Raw genomic sequence first — 25,737 nt, forward strand, 5'->3', positions numbered from 1 at the left:
TCTTCCGCCCAGGCTGGAGCCCTCACCTCCAGCAGGGCCTCTCTCTGTTTTCAGCCCTTCAGCCCTGCTTGACTCTCTGCAGCTTCACTCTACAGATGGGTCTTATCTTCATTTTGGGCCACAGGATCTAGACAGCCTCAGTTACAACTTCTAGCCGAGCACACCTAGAGCAAGGTCCTCATCCACACACTGACCCCAGGAGCACTCTGAGGGGGCCTGATGAACCAACACCAGTGGCCAGAGGACGCGCGTAAACTTTCTAGTCATGTTGTCATCTTTTGTTGAGAGGGGGAAACAGGAATCATCAGATGGCTCCAGCAGGTGTGCCTTAAGTGAGGGGGGAGAGTCCCAGGTGAATTGTAAGTGGGGGAATGGAGGGCGTTTCGACACCAGACTTTGCTACATGCAAATGATGTCTCTTGTACACTTCTTTTTTTTTTTTAAAGAAGATGTTGGGGGTAGGAGTTTATTAATTAATTTATTTATTTTTGCTGTGTTGGGTCTTCGTTTCTGTGCACGGGCTTTCTCTAGTTGAGGCGAGTGGGGGCCGCTCTTCATCGCGGTGCACGGGCCTCTCACTATCGCGGCCTCTCTTGTTGCGGAGCACAGGCTCCAGACGCGCAGGCTCAGTAGTTGTGGCTCACGGGCCCAGTTGCTCCGCGGCATGTGGGATCCTCCCAGACCAGGGCTCGAACCCGTGTCCCCTGCATTGGCAGGCAGATTTGCAACCACTGCGCCACCTGGGAAGACCCACTCTTCTTGAACATAGACAAAACAAAATCACTTCATCATACAAAGCCAGTATTACCGTGATACCAAAACAGGGTCAGGACAAAGGTAGAAAAATGTAGGCCAGAGTCACTTGGAACGTTTGATGCAAAAATCCTAAATGAATAAACCTGAACCCAGTAAAAAATAAATAAATAAATAAATAAATAAATAAAAAAAAATATATATATATAGTATATGTTATATATAATATACTTATATATATTTATTATACATTATTATATTATATATATTATATAAGTTGTAAATTTAAAATATATATTATAAATATATACTTATTTATTATTATACATGTTATATATAATACACAGATACACATATATATGTATATAGATATACATATATATATGTGTGTTTATCAAGTAAGGTTTAGTCTAGAAATGCAAAGACAGTTTAATGTAAAATAAAATAAAACTTTTGAACCCATCTGATAAAAATTCTTAGCAGTCTAGAAAGCAACTTTCTTAACTGGATAAATGATATCCATCAAATATCTACAGCAAACAATTTACTTAATGGAGGAACAGTTTACTAAATTCCAGAACAAGATAAAAATGCCCAGCATCACCTCTTATAATCAATGTTTTACTGGAGGTCCTGGGTAGTAAAATAAAACAAGAAAAAGTAAACAGCATAAGGATCGCAAGAGTATAAACATCGCAGTTTTTTGTAGAATACATAATCATCTTCATATAATAAGTGGAAAAAATATATGAAAGGTATTGGAACTAATAACTAAGAGGTCAGCCAAGCTGCTAGATTTAAGATAAACATTAGCAATTCTGGAGTGTATTTTCCCCTAGCAATGACCATTTAGTACACCTTACTTTAAAAGATTATCTTCACAATAGCAATAAAATTTATTTTAAAATATCAGAATACTCTGCTCAATGTTATGTGGCAGCCTGGATGGGAAGGGAGTCTGAATACATGTATGTGTATGGCTGAGTCACTTTGCTGTGCACCTGAAACTATCACAACGTTGTTAATCAGCTATACTCCAATATAAAATAAAAAGTTAAAGTCATAAAAAAAATGCATACATGCCAGGCCCTTAAGTAGAAAATTATAAAACTTAATTGACAAACATAAAAAGAAGACCAGAATAAATAGATATTTCACGTTCATGGAAAGGTTGGAAAGTTCCAGCATCGTAAAAATGCTAATTCTCTTTAATTTGTAAATTAAATATAATTCCAACAAAAGTCAGAGTTTTTGAAGAAACCAAATACATTTATTCTAAAATTCCCGTGAAAGAGAAAAGGTTAGTACAGATGGCTATGACCATGATGAAAGACAGATTGAAGCGTGGCTTTTACAGTGTTCGCTAAGGAGGTCCTTGGTTACCTGCTCCATGCTCCAGTGTGTCAAGAGCATCTTTGTTTGATTCTCTCCATCCTCGCATGGGCCCAGATAGTCCACCCAGAAAAAATAGTGTCTGGAAAAGGCCAATGCCTCTAGGCTGGGAGCCTACCTTGGGCAAGGCTCCTAGGCAAGTTTTATTTTTTAACCTATTCACGAGCATCCAACTCCTGCAATGCATCAATTGGAGCAGTGATCACACACCACACAGCTCATACTTGTCCTGAACCAAATATAAAGTCCAGCTGGTGCCCTCCAGGCAGCTCTGGACAACCCCACAAGCCCCTGGACCACCTCTTTCCTGCCTGGGCAGGCAGCCACTGCTCCAGCCCTGAAGTGAGCCTGAAAGAGAATGGAAGAAGCTGGTCTGCATCATCACCCTTGGATTGTCAGTGGCTAAGATGCTGAAACTGGGGGGATGGGAGGTGCTGTCCCCAAGACCCTACAGAGTCCTGGACTCCCAGCATCAGAAGGTTCATGCTGTCCTTCTGTCTGGGTCACAGTCCCTGTGTGTCCCAGACCCAGGGTACCCCTCATCTGCAAAGACCTTTCCACCCACTTCAGTTGCTGGAGAGCTGACTTCCTCCCTCCACATGCCCACTGCACCCCAGAGAGATTTCTAGAGCCCCTGTCCCCCTGCATGACCACTGACTGTTGACTTAGCCCTTCTCTCCTAGGGGACTGTGTGCCCCTTCAGAGTGAGGACAATTGCTTTGTCCCAGTGTCCCTAGCACACCACCCAATGCCTGTCACAAGACAGGTACTCTGTAAGCATCTGGTAAATTTACAGTTTGGGGTCACAATATATCACCCCCCTCCTCCTTGCTTTGATTCTGACCCGTATAAACAGCAGGTGAGATATACAAGGAGAACTGTGACTCTTGGGCAGCCATTTCTTCTCTCTTTGGGTCCCAGTCTCTGTAATACAGGGCAGGTGGGACTAGATGGCATTTAAGGTTCCTTCCACCCCTGGAATCCCTCATCCCGTAAGCACATGGTCTGTCACCTCTCCTGTGGCCGAATCGGGCTCCCTCCTCAGGGCTGCATGCCCAGGTCAGGGAAACACAGCAAGTACATGTTGCAGCAGCATCTCAGCAGTGTGTGGTTGTAAGAGCTCGATGAGAGTGGGGAGTCTGAGTCTTGTTTTCACCCTGACAGTGGCTCACTGAGGCCCTTCTTCCCTCTTCTGTCGAACGAGGGGAATGGCCTGGCTGGCCCAGGTCTAATAGTCGAGGATCTGAGACACAGATCTAAGCATCCAGGACAACATCCTGTCATTCTGTGATGCCCTTATTACAGTTCATGGTTCTGTATGGAATGTGACGACATTTTATGACGTGATTCTAGTTTACAGTTGTTTAACTCCACTCTCAGGGTTTTTATGTTGGTGCTTCAGCCCTTAAAAGGCCTAAGTGCAACTTCTGTTGCTTTGGGGAGAAAATACACTCAAAACCTTAGTGGCTCAAAATACAACCATCTCATTATCTCATGTTCTGTAACTTGACTGGGCTTATCGGGGCGGCTCTTCTGCTCCATGTGATGTCAGCTGGGATTGCAACAGAATATCCAAATTCCCAAGGTGGCTCACTCTCACGGCTACTGGTTGGCGCTGGTTGTCACTGAGTGCTCAGCTGGGACTCTTGAACAGAGCGCCTTGGTTTTCCTTCTCGTGGCCTCTTCATAGGGCTTGGGCTCTGGCCGGGTTCTGAGAAGCATCGTGAGTAGAAACTGCCAGTTCCCTTAAATCCTGGATGTGTCTTACCAGAGCATCACTGCCTTCAAGGGCTGCAGAAACAAGATCCTTGTGGGGAGTGGCATGTGTGGGGAGGACAGGGGAATGAGTGGAGAAGGGGCTGCAGCTTTGGAGACCAGCTACTTAAGTCCCGACAACATCTAATTAAAACATATACTAGGGCTTCCCCGGTGGCGCAGTGGTTGAGAGTTCACCTGCCGATGCAGGGGACACGGGTTCGTGCCCTGGTCCGGGAAGATCCCACATGCCGCGGAGCGGCTGGACCCGTGAGCCATGGCTGCTGAGCTTGTGCATCCGGAGCCTGTGCTCCGCAGCGGGAGAGACCACAGCAGTGAGAGGCCCACGTACCGCAAAAAAAAAAAAAAAAAAAAAAAAACATGTACTAAAAACAAAGTAACATGTTGGAGTCCAGTATTGGTTCAAGTGCCATTTGTCTGCCAGAGGACTGGTGCTCTGTCATAGAACGCTGTAACTTGGGCAGCATCAGTGCCTCTCTCTGAGCCTCAGTTTGCTCTTCTGTAAAATGGGGGCATCAGTCTTGAGGGCATTGGAGTCATCTCCATCCCTAACTTTCTCTGCCCCTCGGTGCTCCTAGGTACTCCTTCCAGGACGAGGAGGACATGTTCATGGTGGTGGACCTACTGCTGGGAGGGGACCTACGTTATCACCTGCAACAGAATGTACATTTCACAGAGGGGGCCGTGAAGCTCTACATCTGCGAGCTGGCCCTGGCCCTGGAGTATCTGCAGCGGTATCACATCATCCACAGGTAACCAGGCTGCTGGAGGGATGCTGGGGGTAGGGTGTGATGGGAGGAGTCTGCAACCATCGAGAGTATTTTCTCACTGACATTCTTTAGAAGTGGCAGTACATGGAGATCATAAAAAGCAGAACAGCTTTATTGCTTTTACCTTCTCTACCTACTCCCTTGTCACATGCATCGAGGTGGAACACTCCCACTGCCTGTGTAACCTCCTTTCTTGGTACCCCACTGCTTAGAGACGTGGCTGGTGATTGGCCTTTGCTTCTCCATTCTGGTGTGTCTTTGGGAGGCTGGAATGTTCTGTCCCTCTAGAGTCAGGTTAGAAAAGTCACAGTGGCATGAGATGGGAATGTGAGGGATTCTCCTCTATTCCTTTCCTTACTTTGAAATCAGTACTGTGTATCATGGAGGATTTCTTCCTCTTGGGAAGCTTCAGTGCTGGCTCTGGGCTTTGGATATAAGCTCTGAGTTTCTGCTGCTTCCTCAGGGCCTTTGCTTCTCCCTGCCTGTGCACAGCACCACCATATCCAACCTGGTGAGCAAGGCAAGTTTGACTGCAGAGGCAGGAGGCCAGTGAGAGGCTTCAGAAAGCAATGGTTTGGGCTTCCCTGGTGGCACAGTGGTTGAGAGTCCGCCTGCCGATGCAGGGGCCACGGGTTCGTGCCCAGGTCTGGGAAGATCCCACATGCCGCAGAGCAGCTGGGCCCGTGAGCCATGGCCACTGGGCCTGCGCGTCTGGAGCCTGTGCTCCACAACGGGAGAGGCCACGACAGTGAGAGGACCGCGTACCGCAAAAAAAAAAAAAGAAAGCAATGGTTTCATTAATAAAGGCTTCTGTCTGACCACAGAGGAGGGGGCCAGCGTGAGTAGCTCCAAATCTGTTCACGCATCGTCTTGCACTGTGCCTAGTGGATCTTCTAACTTACACAGTTTTGGAGGACTTGGGAAAGACAAGAACTTGAGCTTCAGGGTAAAGAGGCAGATGAAGCACACACACGTGCACACACACACTTAAGTTTCTCCTCTCTAAAATCTCCATAAATTGACAGTAAGGAGGGTTTGAAAAATGGTAAATTCACAAGGATGGGGAAAACTAAATAGGAGACCATAGCAAAACATGGTGGGGAGGGGCTTTAGAAAGAAGATGCAGAGTAGTAAATGGCTTAGGACGCCAGAAACTGAATTTTGAGTTGTCCCTGGGAAGAACCATGAATTGATAGGCACTAAAGAATCCTGCGCAAGGCTCAGGAATGGGGAGTCATCAGTATCGATGGAAGGAGGAAGAGGGGGGTAAAAGAGAGGCTAAAATGAGGTTCATTGTTTGAAAGCCTTTTAAGATGTATTGAGAACCCCCAATCTGCTTAAACATCCTGAATAACTGGATGGCTGTCCCTTCCTCTTCCAAGCAGAAGACTGAAGGTTTGTTCCCTCAGGAGAGTAAAATAGAGAGTGTCTGGACTAAAAGACATCAGGCCTCTTGAGTTGGGATATGGTACTGAAAATAGCACCACTAAGTAGACGCATCCATACCAGATGCTCAGATAACACACCCTCCCCACTTCCATCTGGGCTCAGGCCTTCCTCCTCCTGAATGGACACCTGAATGATTTCAGTGGGGGTTTGGCTGAGCCAAGAGGAAAGAGATTTAGACATCAGAAGTTTCCCAAGACCCTTGGAGTGTAGTTCAGGGTCAGCAAGCCCTGCTCATTTGTTATAAGCTCCCAACTAAGTTAGTGACAACTAAAGATTATCAGACATCCAGAGAAATCTTCTAACATGAATAGTGAGATCCACGCTGTCAAATGGAAAAAGAAAAAAAGCTTGGAATAAACAGAGACTCTGCCAGGAGAAGACGCTATTAAAAGAGCTATGATCAGTATTTTCAGCGGGATGAAAAGATTTTTGCAATTGTAAAATAAGGAGTACTATGTGCATTTAAAATTCAAAGGGCAGACATCAGATCAGAGCTCTTTTATAAAATATGAATTAAATAATAAATAATGAATTTAATAAAATATGAATTAAAAATATGAATGTAGAAATGAAAAATTCAAAAGATAAATGTGTTGGAAGATAAAGCTTGAAGATATCCTACACACAGTAGAATAAAAAGACAAAAAGAAAATTAGAGGACCGGTACAGTAAGTTCAATATCAGAGAGAGAGAGAAAGGGAGGAAGGAAGGGAGGGAGGGAGGAAGGGAGGAAGGAAGGGAGGGAGGGAGGAAGGAAGGAAGGAAGGGAGGGAGGGAGGGAAGAAAGAAAAGTGAGAAAACATGAACATAGGGGAAGAAATCATCAATGAAATAAAGAAAATCTCCTGGACCTGAAGTATATGAATTTCCAGACTGAAGGGTCCACCAAGGAGACAGTGACTAGAAACAGACATACATCAAAACAAACTTTGCATCCAATAAGCTTGCACACTGTAGAACAATAGTTTGGGATTATCAAACACCAGAAGGCCGTGGAAACATGCTTATCGATCAAATGTGAGATGTACATTTTCACAAGTTCAAGGTCTCAAAAAATATACTTCTCATATACCTTTTCTCAAGTAGCTGTTAGAAAATGACATGGACTCCACTAACATGAATGACTAAATCAAGGAGGAAGAAATGGAATACGGCAAGCTGGAGCTCCAGCAAAGAAGAGAGAGGCAAAGGAAATCTTCCGGATGATGGGTGCGTCAAGGATGTCAGCTGTGCCTGCGGTGTAGACCATGACCAGTTCTGATTGGAGTCGGATCAGAAGTCCCTGGGAGAGACTTCTTCAGGAAGAGTGAGCTGATAGAATTCCTAAGACATCTGGCTGCCTTGAGATATTTATTTATTTGGCAAAGAATCTGAAGTTGAATAAATGAGAAGTTCAGGGAAAAAACTCAGCAATAGATAGAAGATAACTTTTAACTCCAGGGAATGAAAGTGTTGGACAGGACATTGCATCTCATACAATTTACTACATGAATCATCTCTGCGTAGCATGCTTAATCATAATCACCTAACCCCTAAAAATTGACCTAACCAAAAATACAATAATACCCCATTAGGGGAAGTGAGGAAATGGGAAGATGAATGTGTCTTGTGGGGACACACGAAAGGAAAGACTGCTACATACTCATCTTCCATAGTGGGAAGCCAGCAGATAGAGCCGGAAATTGAAAAGTCAAGGAGTCCTGTACATCAGTCATTTCAAGATAAGGAGCTAAATACCAAAATTATAGCCTGGGTGAGATAAATGGACGGAGAGGGAGAAATCAAGGAGATAGTGATAGGGATTGTTGCTATATTGTAACAAAACTTTCAGCACAATTTGATTCTTGGAAGTATTCCTCTGTATAATTTTGACACAAACAGTAACAAACGTAACAAAATGCAAATGAAGATGAGGAAGGAGGGGGAGGAGAGGTAGAAAGAGGAGGAAGGGAAGGAGGAGGAAGTGTCATAGTTCCAGTCGTAACAGTGGTAGCAGTAATAGCAGCAGCAGCAGCCCTGGTGGAATAGGAGTAAAGGGACTGTTGAGTGTAAGGCAGAGTATTTACGGAGGTCCATTGTTCATTCACACAGTCGTTGACTAGCTTTTGCCCGCAGGCATTCCGGCTGTGGAATCTGGGTTTATAAGCACTGTGCTATATTTGTTAAGGAAGGTCACCCTATACCAGAGTAGCCTCTGTGGGCTAGCTGGGCTTCTTTGAAGGCAATGAAAGGAGCCAGTTCTTTATCAACCTAGTGTACAAGTGTCATTCACCCATTATCACAGTCCTTCCTCCGCTAGTGTGTAATAGATGATCTATTTGCCTACATCCCCCCAGACACTGAGTCATATGGACCTTGGTGAGACAGATGCCAACATCCCAGAGCAGAGCTGACGATAGACCAGGCGGAAAATGGAACTGTCACATAAGAGCATGGTGGTTTGGAACCATTTCATTGTATTTCAACAAATGTTTTTATGTTGCTCTGTGTGGGGTCATCTGCCCTCAGATTCCAGATCTACCTGAGAGAAAAGGAGCTATCCAACAGTGTAAGGAAATTTTTAACAATCCACTAAAAGTAAATGGAATTACCTTACCATTTCTAAACTTACAGACTTGGCAGAAATTTGAGTCAGGGTTTTTTTCCCCCCTCCCATATGGTTCAGTAAATCTCTTTTTCATTGTGTATGTATGTACAGACTTGAAATTATGTGTGTCTGTACACATTGTGCATAGGGATATAAGATAATGTTGTGCAATGTTTTGTATTCATTCAACAGCTGAATATGTAAGTCCCCTACTGCATATGTACAAGGCACTGTCAATGCCATATTTTATACAGACTGATGAATGTTGCTTCTTTCCAAGTAGCCACACTTGCAAGTGGTAGAATCATTCCACAAATGCCAGTCTGAGTCGAATTGCCAAGAATTTCTATCTTCCATCTTGGTGGACTTGGACATGTGACTCAGCTTTTTGGACTTCCATTTCCTAATCTGTAAAATGGGCCTGATGACACCTACTTCACAAATTCCATGAGATGCAAATTCCATGAGAAAAAGTTCATAAAGGATTTAACTGTGCCTGGGGCCTTTTAGGTGCCTCATTCCTCTTTCTTTCATCTGAGGGAATTGGTTTTGAAACCAAGTGTTCATTTATACTTAGTGGTGACAAATCTCCATCCTTTGAGGATGATGTAGATCTGTAGAAAATAAAAGGTATTTCAGAGTATAACCCAGTGAGCTCGAAAGTGCATTAGCAGGAAAATACCATTGTGGGTTCAAAATAACTCATTGTCTTAAAACAATTAGAAGTTTTGCTTTTTAGAGCACTTGAGTTGGCCCTTCGTTCTTTCAAAACACTCTGGGCCAAAAAGTGTGCCAGCCCCCGGAAGAAAATGATCGGTGGGACCCTTTGCCTGCACCTGAGCAGATTCCCTGGGTGGAAGAGACAACCACTCTAGGGGCCAAATTACTGCAGTCCAAGGGGGAGAGGGGACCCAGGACAGGACACCACACAGTGGCGGGCGGAACGTCTGAGGAGGGCACCCAGCCCAGACTAAGGGGGGTGGGCAGAGCAGGGGACACAGAGGAGGCTGGCAAGGCTTCCTCTGGGACACGCAAATGTGATTTGTGGGACAAATAGACATTAGCCCAGAGAAGAGGAACGCTGGAGGCACTGGGCAGACAGGCTCCTACTGAGAGGCCTGGGTGGGCAGAGCCTGAGCTGGTCATCTCGGCAGGGATCACTTCCTGAGGCTCCGGCTGGTGTCAGTCATTGATGGGTTGAAGCCTGGGAGTGATGTGATCCAACTGGTAATCGAGAATGACGTTCACCGAAGGCACCTCCCTGGGGTGCTCTTCAGCCAGAGCTGGTTACTGGACTAGCTACCCAGAAGGGCCAGGTCATACAGAAGCAGATGACTAACAACAGGGACAGTGAATCAAGTTTGTTAAGTTCCTGTGTGTCAGCACTACTTTAAACTACACACACACACACACACACACACACACACACACACACACACACACGTGTGTTTGTGTGTGTTTACATATGTGTGTGCATATATATGCATATGTGTGTATATTCATATACATACAAATATCTCATTTAATTCTCACATCAATCAAATGGGCTAGGTACTAGGCTTATCCTAATATTTCAGAGCAATTGGGTGATTTGCACTCTGGCACACAGCTGGCAGGTCATGGAACCAGGTTTCAAACCAAGACACTCTGACCCCAGATCCCATGCTGATGAGCACATGCTATCCTGGCTTTCTGCATTGAACTGTTATAAAACCCTTACATGAGTGAGGGTGCTTGCACATCTGAACATAAAAATATGCATGGGTGGATCTCATCGACTCCTCCCAAGCGCCCCTGAGGAAGGCTCTTCCAGCAGTGCCCATGAAGCAAGGAAGGCTTCTGGTGGTGACGCCCCTAGCCTGAGGTCACCCCTGACTCACCGCACGGCACAGAGGAAGTGCTCCATAACTACATATTGAATCAATGAAGAAATACTAAAGAAAGAAATGAAAGACATGCCTTACTTGAAATTACTTGAAAATACAAGTTCAAATTCAATAAGTCACTACCCAAATCTTGCAGTGCTTCCTGTAACTTTTCTGCCCAAATATCCCTTGATATCTGAGGAGTCAGCCTTTTGAAAATTTCTGGTGGGGCCCAAAGTAGCCAGGCACAAACATGAAATTCCTTTGAAATCTCATGTTTGATGTTAAAAATTTCTCCAAGTTCCACTGCAATATGTAATCATAATTCTTTTGATACATAAAGTAGTGCTTTGAAGAACTACGTTTCATCAGAAAAATAAAGGAAACAAACAGTAAAGGCTTCTTGGAGTCTCTTTGGTCAGTGGCAGGTGCTGTTGCATTATCTATCAATTTGGGGGAAATGAGCAGATTTAAAGAGAGCTCACGGTTCAGGTGAGGTTCACGGCACCAGTAATTCTCTTCCTTGTCTTTTATTTTTAGGTCCAATCCACTCACGTAAATTTGAGCCTGTAAATAGCAAGCTTGTTCACTGTTTTGAACAGAGCAGTGATCTAAATGCTAATCGAAGTGGGTTTGGGGCAACATTTTCAAACTTCGTTTGAAGAAAAATTTTCACCATTGAGGTTACTTCCACCAAACTGTGGTCTGAAAATTCCTGAAAGTCCTAGGGCAGTGTCCTTTACTCCCTTGGGAAAATATCTCAATGAAGTCTGATTATTTATATAGTGCATTTTATTTTGCTTCCAGCCCTGAACCTGCATCACATGAAAATTAACTCACAGTCTCAAAGGTTTGTCATCCCAGTGGTCCTTCACTTCATCAGACTCACAGGCTTCCTTTCCAGGGCAGAAATCTCATCAGATATATGAGAAGCATCTTCAGTCTCGCCTTAGAGTTGTTTATTGAAAGTATTCAGCCTTGAGAAAATATCTGCTTAATGAGTCAAATATTTGTGAAGCCTTCTCTATCATTAAAGCTAATTATAAATTTTATTGAGGGCTTCTTTATGGGCTTTGTCAGGAATCTTTTTCTTTTCCTTTTTATCTTTAGGAAAAATAATAGTTCAATCCTGGAACACTAGCAAGCACCTTTCTTTAAACTAGCATTATCTTTGAGATGAGCAAGCTTTTCAAAGCCACTTCTCATTTCTACAAATTGTCTAGAAAATAAGTATACAAATGCTAAGTTATATAAAGTTTATCATTTTATTACCGAGTTCAAGCACATACTGCTCGCCACACAACAGGCCAATAAATCAAGAGATGAGTTGTGGAGGCAAGGAAGAGTGACTTTATTAGGAAAACCAGCAGACCAAGAAGATGGTGGACTCGTGTCCCAAAGAACCATCTTGCCTGAGTTAGAATTCAGGCTTCTTTTATACTAAAAGGGGAGGGAATAAAGCCAAACATTTCCTGGTTCCGGTCAGCCTCTGGAGGGGATGTGTTCATTTTCTCCTTGCTGCTGCCATTCATAGGTGGGCCTGGTCAGGATGTTTCCTGTGAGCTTAATGCCCGTTACCTGGGAGGCAGGGTTCCCAGAGATGGACCATTATGCATACTTTAACATCCCTTTAGTGAGTAACCTGTAGTAGAATACAAAGTTCTTCCCTATTACAATTTTTTGTCACTTTATTGAATAAACGGAGAAAATAAAGAAGTAAAATTTTTTTTTCTATGGGTTTTGTTAGCGGTAAGTCCAGGGCTTATTTTTTAATAGAGAGTATGTGTACGTGTTATAAAGTTCAAAAGATTAAAAAGTGTGCAAGTGAAAAATAATTCTCCCATTATTTTGAGGATTTTCACTTATTTACAGCATATGCTTCAAACTTCCACTTTGAATTCACCATTCATATTCCCTGTGGACAACTTAATTTAAAAGTATTAACAGGTAAAAAGTAAATGAAGCATGTGCATATGCACGCACACACACGAGATTTTTGGCATTGTGTGTCTTTGGGTGGGAATAGTATGAGAAGGAGATTACTCACTAGGGCAGGGCTTGGAACTGAGCTTTGTTCATATTTATGTACAGTAAGAATTTAAATGCAGTGGATCATCCCCATATTTGAAACCTGTGATTGGTAGATAACAAAATAGAAATCATTGTTTGTAAGATGCTACACCCATGATAGAGATAAAAATTTGCTGAGCACTTTGCTTGTGCCAGGCTCTGTTTTAAGTACTTTGCAGGTATGATCTCACCTAATCCCAACACCAGCCAACAGAGGTGGAGCCCATTATCAGCCCCATTTTACAGGTGGGAACATTGAGTCTCATAGGGAATAAATAACTTGCCTGGGAGCAAACACTAAGTGGGCGCCTCAAGTCACCAAGCTCTTACTGTCTCTATACTGATAATAATTGGCAGTCAAGTTCTCTAATCATATTTACACATAGAATCTTTCTATTACCCAGGCTTTTGTGAAGGAAAAATCATGTGACTGACTCTCAGGAAAAGGTGATACCTTTTGTTGTTGTGTTCACATACAAATATAACTCTATTTTTTTGTGGCAATATTCAACCTCCTCCGTCCCTGAAGCCCTTGGCATTGCCAGATGAGTTGCTCATTATCTTGTGGGGCAGCAGCAGTTTTCAGCTTGGGTTGCACGAACTGATGGGGCTAGAGTTCCTGTCCTTACTTTGGAATGCTTGTGTGTTTATGATTTTTTTTTTCTTTTGGTAAATAGACTCACTCCCTTATGCTTGTGCCTCCTGAACTCTGGAAAGAGAAACTGTCTTAATTCCTGATAATCTGGCAACATGGCCTACATGCATTTCCCAGGGAACTGTGTGCAGAGTGAGGTGGGGTGTTGGTTTTTAGTGGCCGAAATCAGTTTATTGGAAAATCAAATGCCTCTAAGCTGTAGGGACAGGGATTGTGCCAAGGGGTGAAATATGACCGGGCTGCTAATCCTATGTCATCTTTGGCAAAGGCTTGTCCCTCATGTAATGGCAGTGGAAGTGAACAGTTTCCTAACCTGTGGCTTCAGTGGCTTTGGTTGAGTCTTCTCAGTAGCCTGCTGTCTCTGGCTCCCAGTTTGGGTCCCATTTGATGACCAGTGGAATTTGTAAACAAACTGTCCCAACCTCTGACCACAGTGGTGGGACACAGGGAATGAGATTGTGAAGAGGAGAAACCAGACTTCGTACCTGACAGTAGGGGAGGGTTCAAGGGCATCTCCTGCATGTAGGCAGGGTCCTGGCCCACCGCTCCCATTGTAAGGAGTAGTGCTGAGAGTGTTCTCACATTGTGGTCCAGCCGCAGGAGGCCTTAGTAAGTCCATTACGTCTCTGACTTGAGTCTGCTTCTCTGTTAACAAGAGGAGCAATCGCCAACAGAATGATGATGACGTGATGCAGGTTGAGTGTCAGGCACACATGAAGTATTCAGCAAGTGTAGCTCCTTGTTTTGGGGAGCAAAGAGCAGGAAAGCACAGTGGTGAAAAACCTGGATTCTGCTAAGATAGAGGAGGCTTCCATGCTGTGAGCTCAGGCACAGCATCTGATTGCTCTGAAGCTCTGGTTTATCACCTGTAGACAAAAATGGTGGTGGACAGAAAAATGTCCTTCCCGCAAGATGTCCACATCCTAATTACTGAACCCTGTGAACATGTTATGTTCCATGGCAAAGGGGAATTAAGGGTGCCAGTGGATGAAGGTTGCTCATCTGCTGTCCTTGAGATGGGGAGATTGCCCTGGATTATCCAGGTGGCCCAGTGGAATCACAAGGCTCTTTAAAAGTGGAAGAGCAGGCACAAGAAGAGGTCAGAGGGATGCAGTGTGAGGAGGACTCAACCCTCAATACATTCTTTTCTGGCCTTGATGATGGGGAAAGGGGCCATGAGCGAGGAAAGGCAGGTGGCCTCTAGAAGCTGGGAAAAGGAAGGAAACAGATTCTCCCCAAGAGCCTCCAGAAGGAAAGCAGCCCTGCTGAAACCTTGACTTTCCATTGGACCTCTGACCAGCATCAAAATATAAGGTAATAAATTTTGTCATTTTAAGTCACTAAGTTTGTGGTCATTTGTTACAGCAGCTGCAGGAAACCAATACTCTACTACCCTGGGGTGTTGAAAGAACAAACTGAAATAATGTGTGCTGCATGTTTAAACTTAGTACCTAGTAAGTGTTCAATAAATGTGGTCTTCTGTGACAAAGGTTACTGATGATGATGATGATGATGATGGTGGTGATGATACTGGTGATGATGATGGTGTGATGATGAAGGTCATGATGAAGATGAAGAAGATGATGATGATATTTGAGGGCCTTACTCTTGCCCATCTCTCCAGCCTCATCTCTTGCATCCCGCTCCTCTGGTTCCACCCATAGACCTTTGCAATCCACTTGTCCCAGACTCTGCTTTTCTCCCAAGTTCATGCTGTCTTCCACCTCTGTTTTTCCTTTGCGTGATGATCTCTCTTTAAGAAATGCTTTTACTTACCCTCTCCACCTGTTTAGCTTATTCCCATCTGTTAGAACTCACAATGGAATTCTGAAGGCCACAGGGCAGGGTTTCTCCATATCAACACTGTTGATATTTTGGTCCAGATAATTCTTTGTGGTGGGAACTGTCCTGTGTACTGGAGGATATTTAGCTGCATCCCTGTCTTCTACCTGCTGAATGCCTAGAGCCCTACCTCTCCTTCCCCGCCAAGTTATGACAATCAAAAATGTCCCCAGACATTGTCAAATGTGCCTTGGAAGACAACATCATCCCTGGATGAGAATTACTGCATTAGGGGATATCATCCTTGAGCCCTGCCCCAAACCAACAGCTTTGCAAACACACGGCTTCCCTGAAGAATGCAACCCTATGGAAAACCTGAGTACCACTTTATTTATAGCTGGGCTTGGGCCCCAAACCTCAAAATAAGGCATTTCTAGGGGCAGAGCCGGACGCTATGGAACAGCATCCCACTGAGCTAATTAGGACTCAGCGCCTTCAAACCAGAGGCCAGGTGGCTGCATCTCCCTAGTGCCCAGGAGGATGCCTCAGAGATAGGTGGGCAATAGGGATGGTTGGATCCGTGGCAAGTGCTGAGCAGACTCACACCGCCCATGGGCCCGGACCGGCCTCACCCCTGGATGGGAAGAGGTCATCTGTAGGGCTTCATCTCCGACCACAAGGAAGGGAGAAACAGGAGGGAGTGAGCCCCACCCCTGCACTCACCTTTCAGCACACGGTGGCCCAGCACCTAAGAGAAGAGGCCCTAACCCACACCTGGAATCCAACCTCTCAGAATAATGGTCTGAGGAGAAGTGAGGAAAAGAGGGATATAAGGAGTTGGTGTTGAGCATCTTCTGCATCATCACATTCGTTTCCTGTGGCTGCTGCAACAAAGTACGAAAAGCTTGGAGGCCTAAAGCAACAGAAATTTATTCTCTCCCGGTTCTGGAGGCTAGAAGTCCACAATCAAGGTGTCAGCAGGGTCAGGTTCTCTCTGAAGTCTCTAGGGGAGCATCCTTCCTTATCTGCTGATAGTTTCTTCTGATGGCTCCTGGCGTTCCTTGGCTTGTAGCAGCATCACTCCAATCTCCGCCTCCATCTTCATGTGACCTTTTCATCCCTGCCCCTCCATGTCTCAAATCCCCCTCTCCTTTCCCTTTAAAGGACACCAGTACTAGGATTTAGGGCCCACCTTAAACCAGGATGAGCTCATCTCTAGATACTTAATTTCATTATATCGTCAAAGACCCTATTCCCAAATAAGGTCACATTCACAGACATGGAGGGTTAGGATTTAGACATATTTTTTGGAGGACACAGTGCAACTCACTGTGATCATGTTTCAGCTCCAAAGTCACTCCTGTGTGAAGACTCCTGACTGCTCCAAGGAACTGGATGGTTCCTCCTTTGGGCATCCTCTTCACACTTCAAGGAGGACTTCCCTCCACTTGTTTATTGTGTTCAGGAGACCTCCAAAACTATACGCTCCTCCAGAGGATGCTTTCAGAATTATCCATCTCCTGGTTACCTATTTTAGGTCCTGGCACATAGTAAGTATTTAATAAATGTTTATGCCTTACCAGCACTTTTTACAATAGCCAATACCTGGACACCACCTACATGTCCATCGACAGATGAATGGATAAAGTAGATGTAGCACATATATACAATGGAATATTACTCAGCCATTAAAAAGAATGAAGTAATGCTATTTGCAGCAACATGGATGGACCTAGAGATGATCATACTAAGAGAAGTAAGCCAGACAGAGAAAGACAAATATATGATGTCACTTATATGTGGAATCTAAAATATGACACAAATGAAATTATCTACAAAACAGAAACAGACTCACAGACCTAGAGAACAGACTTGTGATTGCCAAGGGGAAGTAGGGGGCAGGGGAGGGTTGGATTGGGAGTTTGGGACTAGCAGATGCAAATTATTATATATAGAATGGATAAACAACAAGGTCGTACTGTATAGCACAGGGAACTATATTCAATATCCTATGGTAAACCGTAATGGAAAATAATTTTTAAAAAAGAAAAAAAGTAAATGTTTATGCCTTAAATGAATGATTGAGGCCTAAGAAATAGAAAGGATTTGTCCAGGTAGTGAGATATTTCTGCCCTGGCAGGCTGTGAAGTAAACCAAATCTCAGGGTCACATTCATTCAGTTAGTAAGTGTTTAACTGGCACTTACTGTGTGCCAGACAGTACAGCAGAAACCCTGATACATAAATACTTGGTCCCGTTCTTCAAAACCCAAAATCTTCTTAAGTATGCATCGAGCACCTACTGTGTGCCTACCACTGGGCTCACAGTCAGCCTAGGGAGACAGACATGTAATGGCCATCTCAGCTGGGGTGGGAAGTGCTTGGTTCAAGCACATTCAAAGTGCTACAGAACACAGAGGAGCCAGGATAAAATTTGGCTTCAAGGATCATTCAGGCTTTGGGGAGATGATGGCATCTAGGTTGGATTTTACTTTTGGGGGAGAAGGGAGTGCTTCCTAAGACAAAGCATTCTAGAAAAATAATTTCTGGGCAATCTGAATATGTATTTGCTGGTGGCAATAGAAATTGTTACAACCCTTTTGAAAAGATATTTGGCAATAAGAATCAAGTACTTTAAAAAATATTTATACACTTTGACCCACTGATTTCACATCTTGGAATATATTATAAGGCTCCAGTCTGGGCTGCCTAAAAAGTTCTAGGTGTGAGGATCTTTATTAAAACATTGCTTATGTTAACCAATAATTTTGAAGTAACCCAAGGGAAAGAAATCAGCTTAGTAAACTGTATACCTACTGTTGAGAGACTTGAGACTATGATACACCCACATATATAGGGCTTACTGTGAAAATCCTGCAATATTAAAAGGGGTTGTTCTTATGATCTTGAAGGAAAATTATAGCTTATAAAATTATATAGAGTATGTAAAATTCTTTACATAGTCTTTACATGACTATGTAAAGAAATGTCTGCTTATTAAACAAACAAAAAATCCCTCAGCTTTCCAATGCACTAGGTTGAAGGGAGATTTTTCTTTCTTTCTTTTTCTTATTTTGAAATTTTCTTTAATAAGCATGTCATCCTTTTAATGAAGAAAATCAAAGCGTAGCTTTCTCTCTAAAAGGAAAGTGTTTATCAAACATGAACTTTGTTTTTTGTTAATTTTTATTTTTTATAATAGCAATGTTTTATTTATGGCTGCATCAGTAATCATATGTATATTCAGATACACAGTTTAGTATTTTTCTACAGAAATTAGCATATTTTAGTACCAATTAAATCATCTTATGTTTCCCTTATATATTTTTTCTAGATCCTTACTGAAAACTACACAATTGGGGTGGGGAGGTGAGTACCTTAGAAAAGCAAATACATTTGATAAAAATTAAGAGCTGTTGAAATCACTTTAACATCCTCCTAAATTTTGGTGCTTTACACTTAGACTTACAATTAGTCTATCAAACATGAGCTTGAGATTGGAATACCTGGGTTGGAATCCTAACACTACTGCTTAAGCTAAATGTGAGAGCTCAGAAAAGTTCATCTCATCATTCCTCAGTTTTGTCATCCTTAAAATGGGCTCATGTGAGAATGGGACAAAATTATCCATTAATTCTCAAAGCATAATGCCTGCTTCACACATACTAAGCCTTCAGTGAGATCCATAGTAAAATAATAATAATTAATAAGCACAGAATAAAACCGATATGACCTATTTTTGTATCCTAAATATCCTCCCCACCCCCTCTGGCAACACTGTGCCGAAAATAAACTGCCAATTCTCATCAGATTAAAGAAGAAACACTTCATCAATTCTTCTTCACTATCCTGTGGGACCAGGGTCAGAGCAATGAGGAAGAAATTTTGAGATGGGAAAAAAAATTGAAGACATGCAGAAGTGTCATTTAGGATGGAAATTCCAATTCAATTTCAGGAGTAACTGTTATTTCTAAGCACAAAGCTTGGTTTCCCTTCTGTTATAGGCCAGCATTTTGAGAATTTATGACTTTGTGATGATAAAAAAAAATGAGATACAAGAGAATCCAATTTATTCCTTAAAGGGATTGCTCCATCTCTGGGGTATAAATTGCTCCTGCAATTAGGTGGCAAGCATTTATGTTAGATAATAAATTTTAGAAATAAGGACCTGGGTCTCAATTTAATGTCAAAGAAACTGGAATGAAATCTGGGAGCAGAATTTGAAAGCAGAGAATAAACCTCTGAAAGAATCCAATAAATTAGAGGCTGTTTTACAGAAGATGTTCAAAAGCAAGACAATGAATGCAGTGTCAGGAAATCAGGTCAGCATTTTTGGAAGCGTCAGCATGCAGTGAGAACACAAAGATTTCTGAACTTTGTTCCCATGCTGTTCCCTATGACTCTGAATCCCTTTCCCAAGTAGAAGCCTCCATTCATTCATGCAGTCATTCAATAAACAATAATAGACAAGTTTCAAAGCTTGGGCATTAAGGAGAGATGCATTAAGAAAACAAAACTACCCTTGGGAAACCTCAATCCTTGTGGGAGGAGCACATTGGTTATTAATAATATTAGCTACCATATATGGTGCTCTATATAACCATATACATATACACACAGTTACAGATATATACCTTATTACAATCTATATATCTTATACATATCTTATTATACATATCATATATATATTATTATGATTCATTATAGCCTCCCCACCCCCTGTTAGCAAGTGAAGAAAATACAGGGCTAGAAAGGATATGAATCATGAGAGAGGGTAGGTGAAGACAAAATATTCTGACAGTTCCAAGAAGTGAGAGATCACATACATTTTATACCTTGCCTGGGCTTCTGGAGGAGCTGTACTTTGAAGTCTGAATAGCATTTAAACAGGCACAGATGGTGGAGAACATTTTTTCAGGAGGAGGAATTAACACAAGAAAGGGGTTGGCTTACTTTAGGTCTTCTTGTTCAGGACCTTGAGTACAAGGTTATTAAATATGGGCTTTATCTTGTGACAATTGCCATAAGGATTGTTGAAATAATCCTTCAAGTCAGATGAAGATTGAGATAAAGAAAGAAGAGAGGACTCCCCAGCGGCCAATGATTTAATCAACCATGCCTACATAATGAAGCCTCCATAAAAATCCCTGAAGTACAGGGTTCGGAGAGCATCTGGTTGGTGAACATGTGGAGGTTCTGGAAAGAAAAGAGAATACATGAATTAAAAAGTAGAACAGGGCTTCCCTGGTGGCGCAGTGGTTGAGAGTCCGCCTGCCAATGCAGGGGAGGCAGGATCGTGCCCCAGTCCAGGAGGATCCTGCATGCCGCGGAGCGGCTGGGCCCGTGAGCTGTGGCCGCTGGGCCTGTGCGTCTGAAGCCTGTGCTCCACAGCGGGAGAGGCCACAGCAGTGAGAGGCCCGCATACCGAAAAAAAAAAAAAATAGAACAATTGGAAGTCAACAGGCTTTTTAAAAAAATTAAAAGTCATAATGTATTTATATTGCACTGCTTTTCAAACAGAAGAGATTGCTCCTGAGGAGCACAGAGCTTGAAAGATGAGAAAATGACCTGCAAAAAATGATCTTTCACTTAAATGAGTAGATTGCTGATTGGCAGCCAGTGGACTAGCACCAACACCGTGTACGGAAGGCCACTAGTGTCCTAATGCGAAGTCTAGCTCATGAAAAAGAGTCAGAGTAGGTGCCTTCAAGATGGTGGAGGAGTAAGACATGGAGATCACCTTCCTCCCCACAAATACCTCAAAACTACGTCTACATGTGGAACAGCTCCTACAGAACACTTACTGAACGCTGGCAGAAGACCTCAGACTTCCCAAAAGGTGCCCTCAGGAGACCTACACACAGAGGTGGGGTCAAATCCAAAGCTGAACCCCAGGAGCTGTGCGAACAAAGAAGGGAAATTTCCCCCAGCAGCCCCAGGAGCAGCGGATTAAATCTCCACCATCAACTTGATGTACCCTGCATCTCTGGAATACCTGAATAGACAACAAATCATCCCAAAATTGAGGCAATGGACTTTGGGAGCAACTGTAGACTTGGGGTTTGCTTTCTGCATCTAATTTGTTTCTGGTTTTATGTTTATCTTAGTTTAGTATTTAGACCTTATTATCATTGGTAGATTTCTTTATTGATTTGGTTGCTCTCTTCCTTGTTTTTTATATAAATATATATATATATATATATATATATATATATATATATTCTTTTTTCTCTTGTGAGTGTGTATGTGTATGGTTCTTTGTATGATTTTGTCTGTATAGCTTTGCTTTTGCCATTTGTCCTAGGGTTCTCTCTGTCCTTTTTTGTTTTGTTTTGTTTTGCTTTGATTTTTAGTATAGTTTTTAGTGCTTGTTATCATTGATGAATTTGGTTTTTGGTGTGGTTGCTCTCTTCCTTCTTTCTTTCGATTACTTTTAAATTTTCTTATTTTTAATAATTTTTTAAATTTTAATAACTTTATTTTATTATTTTTCTTTCTTTCTTTTTCTCCCTTTTCTTCTGAGCCGTGTGGCTGACAGGGTCTTGGTGCTCTGACCAGGTGTCAGGCCTGAGCCTCTGAGGTGGGAGAGCCCAGTTCAGGACATTAGTCCTGAACTCCCAGCCCCACATAATATCAAACAGCGAAAGCTCTCCCACAGATCTCCATCTCAACACTAAGACCACCTCCACTCAACGACCAGCAATCTACAGTGCTGGACACCCTATGTCAAATAACTAGCAAGACAGGAACACAACCCTACCAATTAGCAGAGAGACAGCCTAAAATCATAATAAGTTCACAGACACCCCAAAACACACCACTGGACATGGTCCTGCCCACCGGAAAGACAAGATCCAGCCTCATCCACAAGAGCACAGGCACCAGTTCCCTCCACGAAGAAGGCTACCCAACCCACTGAACCAACCTTACCCACTGGTAGAAGACACCAAAAACAATGGGAACTACAGACCTGCAGCCTGCAAAAAGGAGACCCCAAACACAGCAAGTTAAGCAAAACTAGAAGACAGAGAAATACACAGCAGATGAAGGAGCAAGGTAAAAACCCACCAGACCAAACAAATGAAGAGGAAATAGGCAGTCTACCTGAAAAAGAATTCAGAGTAATGATAGTAAAGATGATAAAAAAAAATCTTGGAAATAGAATGGAGAAAATAGAAGAAACATTTAACAAGGACCTAGAAGAACTAAAGAGAAAACAGACAATGATGAAAAACACAATAAATGAAGTTTAAAATTCCCTAGAAGGAATCAAGAGCAGAATAACTGAGGCAGAAGAACGGATAAGTGACCTGGAAGATGAAATAGTGGAAATAACTACCACAGAGCAGAATAAAGAAAAAAGAATGAAAAGAATTGAGGACAGTCTCAGAGACTTCTGGGACAACATTAAATGCACCAACATACGAATTATAGGGGTCCCAGAAGAAGAAAAGAAAAAAAGGGGCTGAGAAAATATTTGAAGATTATAGTTGAGAACTTCCCTAATATGGGAAAGGAAATAGTCAATCAAGTCCAGGAAGCATAGAGAGTCCCATACAGGATAAATCCAAGGAGAAACATACCAAGACACATATTAATCAAACTGTCAAAAATTAAATACAAAGAAAACATGTAAAAAGCAGCAAGGGAAAAGCGACAAATAACATATAAGGGAATCCCCATAAGGTTAACGGCTGATCTTTCAGCAGAAACTCTGCAAGCCAGAAGGGAGTGGCAGGACATATTTAAAATGATGAAAGGGGAAAACCTACAACAAAGATTCAACGGAGAAATTAAAACCTTTACAGACAAGCAAAAGTTAAGAGAATTCAGCACCACCAAACCAGCTTTACAACAAATGCTAAAGGAATTTTTCTAGGCAGGAAACATAAGACAAGGAAAATATCTATAATAACAAACCCAGAATGATTAAGAAAATGGTAATCGGAATATACATATTGATAACTACCTTAAATGTAAATGGATAAATTGCTCCAACCAAAAGACATAGACTAGCTGAATGGATACAAAAACAAGACCCATATATATGCTGTCTACAAGAGACCCACTTCAGACCTAGGAACACATACAGACTGAAAGTGAGGGGATGGAAAAAGATATTCCATGCAAATGGAAATCAAAAGAAAGCTGGAGTAGCAATTCTCATATCAGACAAAATGAACTGTAAAATAAAGACTATTATAAGAGACAGAGAAGGACACTACATAATGATGAAGGGATCAATCCAACAAGAAGATATAACAATTGTAAATATTTATGCACCCAACATAGTAGCACCTCAGTACATAAGGTAAATGCTAACAGCCGTAAAAGGGGAAATTGACAGTAGCACATTCATAGTAGGGGACTGAAACACCCCACTTTCACCAATGGACAAATCATCCAAAATGAAAATAAATAAGGAAACACAAGCTTTAAATGACACATTAAACAAGATGGACTTAACTGATATTTATATGACATTCCATCCAAAAACAACAGAATGCACTTTCTTCTAAAGTGCTCATGGAACATTCTCCAGGACAGAACATATCCTGGATCACAAATCAACCCTTAGTAAATTTAAGAAAATTGATATCGTATCAAGTATCTTTTCCGACCACAATGCTATGAGACTAGATATCAACTACAGAAAAAAGATCTGTAAAAAACACAAACACATGGAGGCTAAACAATACACTACTGTATAACCAAGAGATCACTGAAGAAATCAGAGAGGAAATAAAAAAATACCTAGAAACAAATGACAATGAAAACACGATGACTGAAACCTATGGGAGGCAGCAAGAGCAGTTCTAAGAGGTAAGTTTATAGCAATACAAGCCTACCTCAAGAAACAAGAAGCATCTCAAATAAACAACCTAACCTTACACCTAAAGTAGTTACAGAAAGAACAACAACAACAAAAAAAAAAACCCCAAATTTAGCAGAAGGAAAGAAATCATAAAGATCAGATCAGGAATAAATGAAAAAGAAATGAAGGAAACAATAGCAAAGATGAATAAAACTACAAGCTGGTTTTTTGAGAAGATAAACAAAATTGATAAACCATTAGCCAGATTCATCAAGAAAAAAAGGGAGAACTCAAATCAACAAAATTAGAAATGAAAAAGAAGAGGTAACAACACACTGCAGAAATACAAAGGATCTTGAGAGATTACTACAAGCAACTATATGCCAATAAAATGGGCCACGTGGAAGAAATGGACAAATTCTTAGAAAAGCACAACCTTCTGATACTGAACCAGGAAGAAATAGAAAATATAAACGGACCAATCACAAGCACTGAAATTGAAACTGTGATTTAAAATATTCCAACAAACAAAAGCCCAGGACCAGATGGCCTCACAGGGGGATTCTATCAAACATTTAGAGAAGAGCTAACACCTATCCTTCTCAAACTCTTCCAAATTATAGCAGAGGGAGGAACACTCCCAAACTCATTCTACGAGGCCACCATCACCCTGATAGCAAAACCAGACAAAGATGTCACAAAGAAAGAATACTACAGGCTAATATCACTGATGAACATAGGTGCAAAAATCCTCAACAAAATACTAGCAAACAGAATCCAACAGCATATTAAAAGGATCATACACCATGATCAAGTGGGGTTTATCCCAGGAATGCAGATTCTTCAATATACGCAAATCAATCAATGTGATACACCACATTAACAAATTGAAGGAGAAAACCCATATGATCATCTCAATAGATGCAGAAAAAACTTCTGACAAAATTCAACACACATTTATGATAAAAACCCTCGAGAAAGTAGGCATAGAGGGAACCTACCTCAACATAATAAAGGCCATATATGACAAAGCCACAGCCAACATCATTCTCAATGGTGAATAACTGAAACCATTTCCACTAAGATCAGGAACAAGACAAAGTTGCCCACTCTCACCACTCTTATTCAACATAGTTTTGGAAGTTTTAGCCATAGCAATCAGAGAAGTAAAAGAAATAAAAGGAATCCAAATGGGGAAAGAAGAAGTAAAACTGTCACTCTTTGCAGACGACATGATGCTATACATAGAGAATCCTAAAGATGCCACCAGAAAACTACTAGAGCTAATCAATGAATTTGGTAAAGTAGCAGGATACAAAATTAATGCACAGAAATATCTGGCATTCCTATACACTAATGATGAAAAATCTGATAGAGAAATTAAGGAAACACTCCCATTTACCATTGCAAGAAAAAGAATAAAATACCTAGGAATAAACCTACCTAAGGAGGGCTTCCCTGGTGGTGCAGTGGTTGAGGGTCCGCCTGCCGATGCGGGGGACGCGGGTTCGTGCCCCGGTCTGGGAAGATCCCACATGCCGTGGAGCGGCTGGACCCGTGAGCCATGGCCGCTGGGCCTGCACATCCGGAGCCTGTGCTCCACGGCGGGAGAGGCCACAGCAGTGAGAGGCCCGCGTACCGCAAGAAAAAAAAAAAAAAACCTACCTAAGGAGACAAAAGGCCTGTATGCAGAAAACTATAACACTGATGAAAGAAATTAAATATGATACAAACAGATGGAGAGATATACCATGTTCTTGGATTGGAAGAATCAACACTGTGAAAATGACTGTACTACCCAAAGCAGTCTACAGATTCAGTGCA

The 25,737-nt window shown here is 42.2% G+C and overlaps 1 protein-coding gene across 1 annotated transcript in view; it reads left to right on the plus strand.

Moving 5' to 3' along the window:
- LOC103091151 (serine/threonine-protein kinase 32B-like) overlaps positions 1-25,737 on the plus strand; it is a gene marked incomplete at its 3' end in the record, with an annotated part of 219,547 nt that overhangs the window by 123,488 nt on the left and 70,322 nt on the right. The window contains 1 exon segment of the mRNA XM_082931285.1: positions 4,500-4,673. Coding sequence (XP_082787411.1) covers positions 4,500-4,673 — 174 coding nt within the window.

The sequence above is a fragment of the Lipotes vexillifer genome, unplaced genomic scaffold (assembly GCF_000442215.2).
Source record: "Lipotes vexillifer unplaced genomic scaffold, Lipotes_vexillifer_v1.1 scaffold1046, whole genome shotgun sequence".
Taxonomy (NCBI): domain Eukaryota; kingdom Metazoa; phylum Chordata; class Mammalia; order Artiodactyla; family Lipotidae; genus Lipotes; species Lipotes vexillifer.